At 41.6% G+C, this 1,443-nt stretch overlaps 1 gene segment (V, D, J or C); it reads right to left on the minus strand.

Annotated features, from left to right (window-relative positions):
* Positions 1-725: 725 nt before the first annotated feature.
* Positions 726-1,227, minus strand: LOC146978134 (Ig kappa chain V region 120-like). The segment is given in 2 exon segments: positions 726-1,073; positions 1,176-1,227. Coding segments are annotated over 2 exon segments (384 nt in total).
* Between the last annotated feature and the right edge of the window lie 216 nt (positions 1,228-1,443).

Consider the following 1,443-nt stretch of genomic DNA (forward strand, 5'->3'; position numbering starts at 1 on the left):
CAGATATGCAAATACAACAGGATCTTATCGCACCTCCCTGTGGAGATCTTTGTGTGTGGCCCCATCCAAACATCTGCAATGACACTTCTGGACCAGAATATTTCACTGTCGTTATTCAACAATGAAAATCTGGCAACAACTTGGTTTCAAATGGGATTCATATGAGAAACATGACAGAGTGGAACCCACATAGTTACAGGTTTCATTAAGTAACATCTAACGATAATTTCATGTCCCTGTTTTCAGTTCCTCCATCTGCATCTGTTCTGCCAAGCTGCTGTGGTATAGGTAAAAGAAAACAAAAAATAAAAACTTAAGTTTAGTTAATCATAAAAACAAGATGACCTAAACTCACTCGGATAAAAAAAAATGCAGAGGAAACAAGATTCAAATATTGTTTCTTCTCCATTTTTTTTTATTTGAGGTGTTTCCCACAATCTTGGCTTCTTTGGCATTAGAGCAGCTTCATGTGTCCCTTCTGACCCTTCAGGTCTGTCTGCAATGATGTGATGATGTAGATGTCATGTCACTAAAACTTTTAAATAAAAATATTACTTACGAAACTTACTTTATTAAACTATGTAACTTTTTGATTTTGTGAAAAATATGAACTGGTGAGGTGTGTGTGTGTGTGTGTGTGTATTCAGTGAACTGTATCAGTCTCTGCAGTATCTTCCAGCTGCAGCAGTCAGTTCAGTTTCTGTTCACTTTGACTGAGGGAGGTTTTTGTACGACGCTTTTTCACTGTGTGAACACCCACTTGCTGTTGATATAGTGAGCACTTTGACAGTAGTAAACTGCTGCATCTTCAGCCTGGACTCCACTGATGCTCAGAGTGAAGTCAGAGTTTGATCCACTGCCAGAAAAACGACCTGGAATCCCTGATACTCGAGTGGAAGTGTAGTAAATGAGGAGTTTAGGTTTTTCTCCATCTCTCTGTTGGTACCAGTGTAAAAAGTGGCCGCTGCTGTCAACATAAACATTCTGACTGGTTCTACATCTGATGGTGACTGAGCCTCCTACAGCAGATCTCACTGCTCCAGGCTGAGTCACTGTGACCTGACCTCTGGACTCTGAGGACACAGAGACAGAAAGATAAAACAGAGTCATGGTTTTGTGGGCTTCATTTCAGAGGGACAGATGTTGATAGAGGAGTTGGATTCTCTGGACTTTACCTGTGAAGCAGCAGCAGAGGAGAGTCCAGATGAGGACGGAGACCAAAGTCATGTTTTTGATGAGGAGGATTTCTGTGTCTTGTGTTGTCATGAAGGACAGCTGTCAGTCATCCAGTCTTCAACTCTCAGGACTATAAACTCTCCCAGAGCACTGGAGCATGGTGCTGCTGATGCAAAGTGGCTCTCTATGGAAATGCTCTGACTGACTAACTGTTCTCATTCTGCTCTCAGCTCTTAGTTCTGTCTTTTTCTCTCGCATGTTTGTTCA

This window comes from Trachurus japonicus, chromosome 11 (genome assembly GCF_045865225.1).
Source record: "Trachurus japonicus isolate A0001 chromosome 11, Traja_1.0".
Classification (NCBI taxonomy): Eukaryota; Metazoa; Chordata; class Actinopteri; order Carangiformes; family Carangidae; genus Trachurus; species Trachurus japonicus.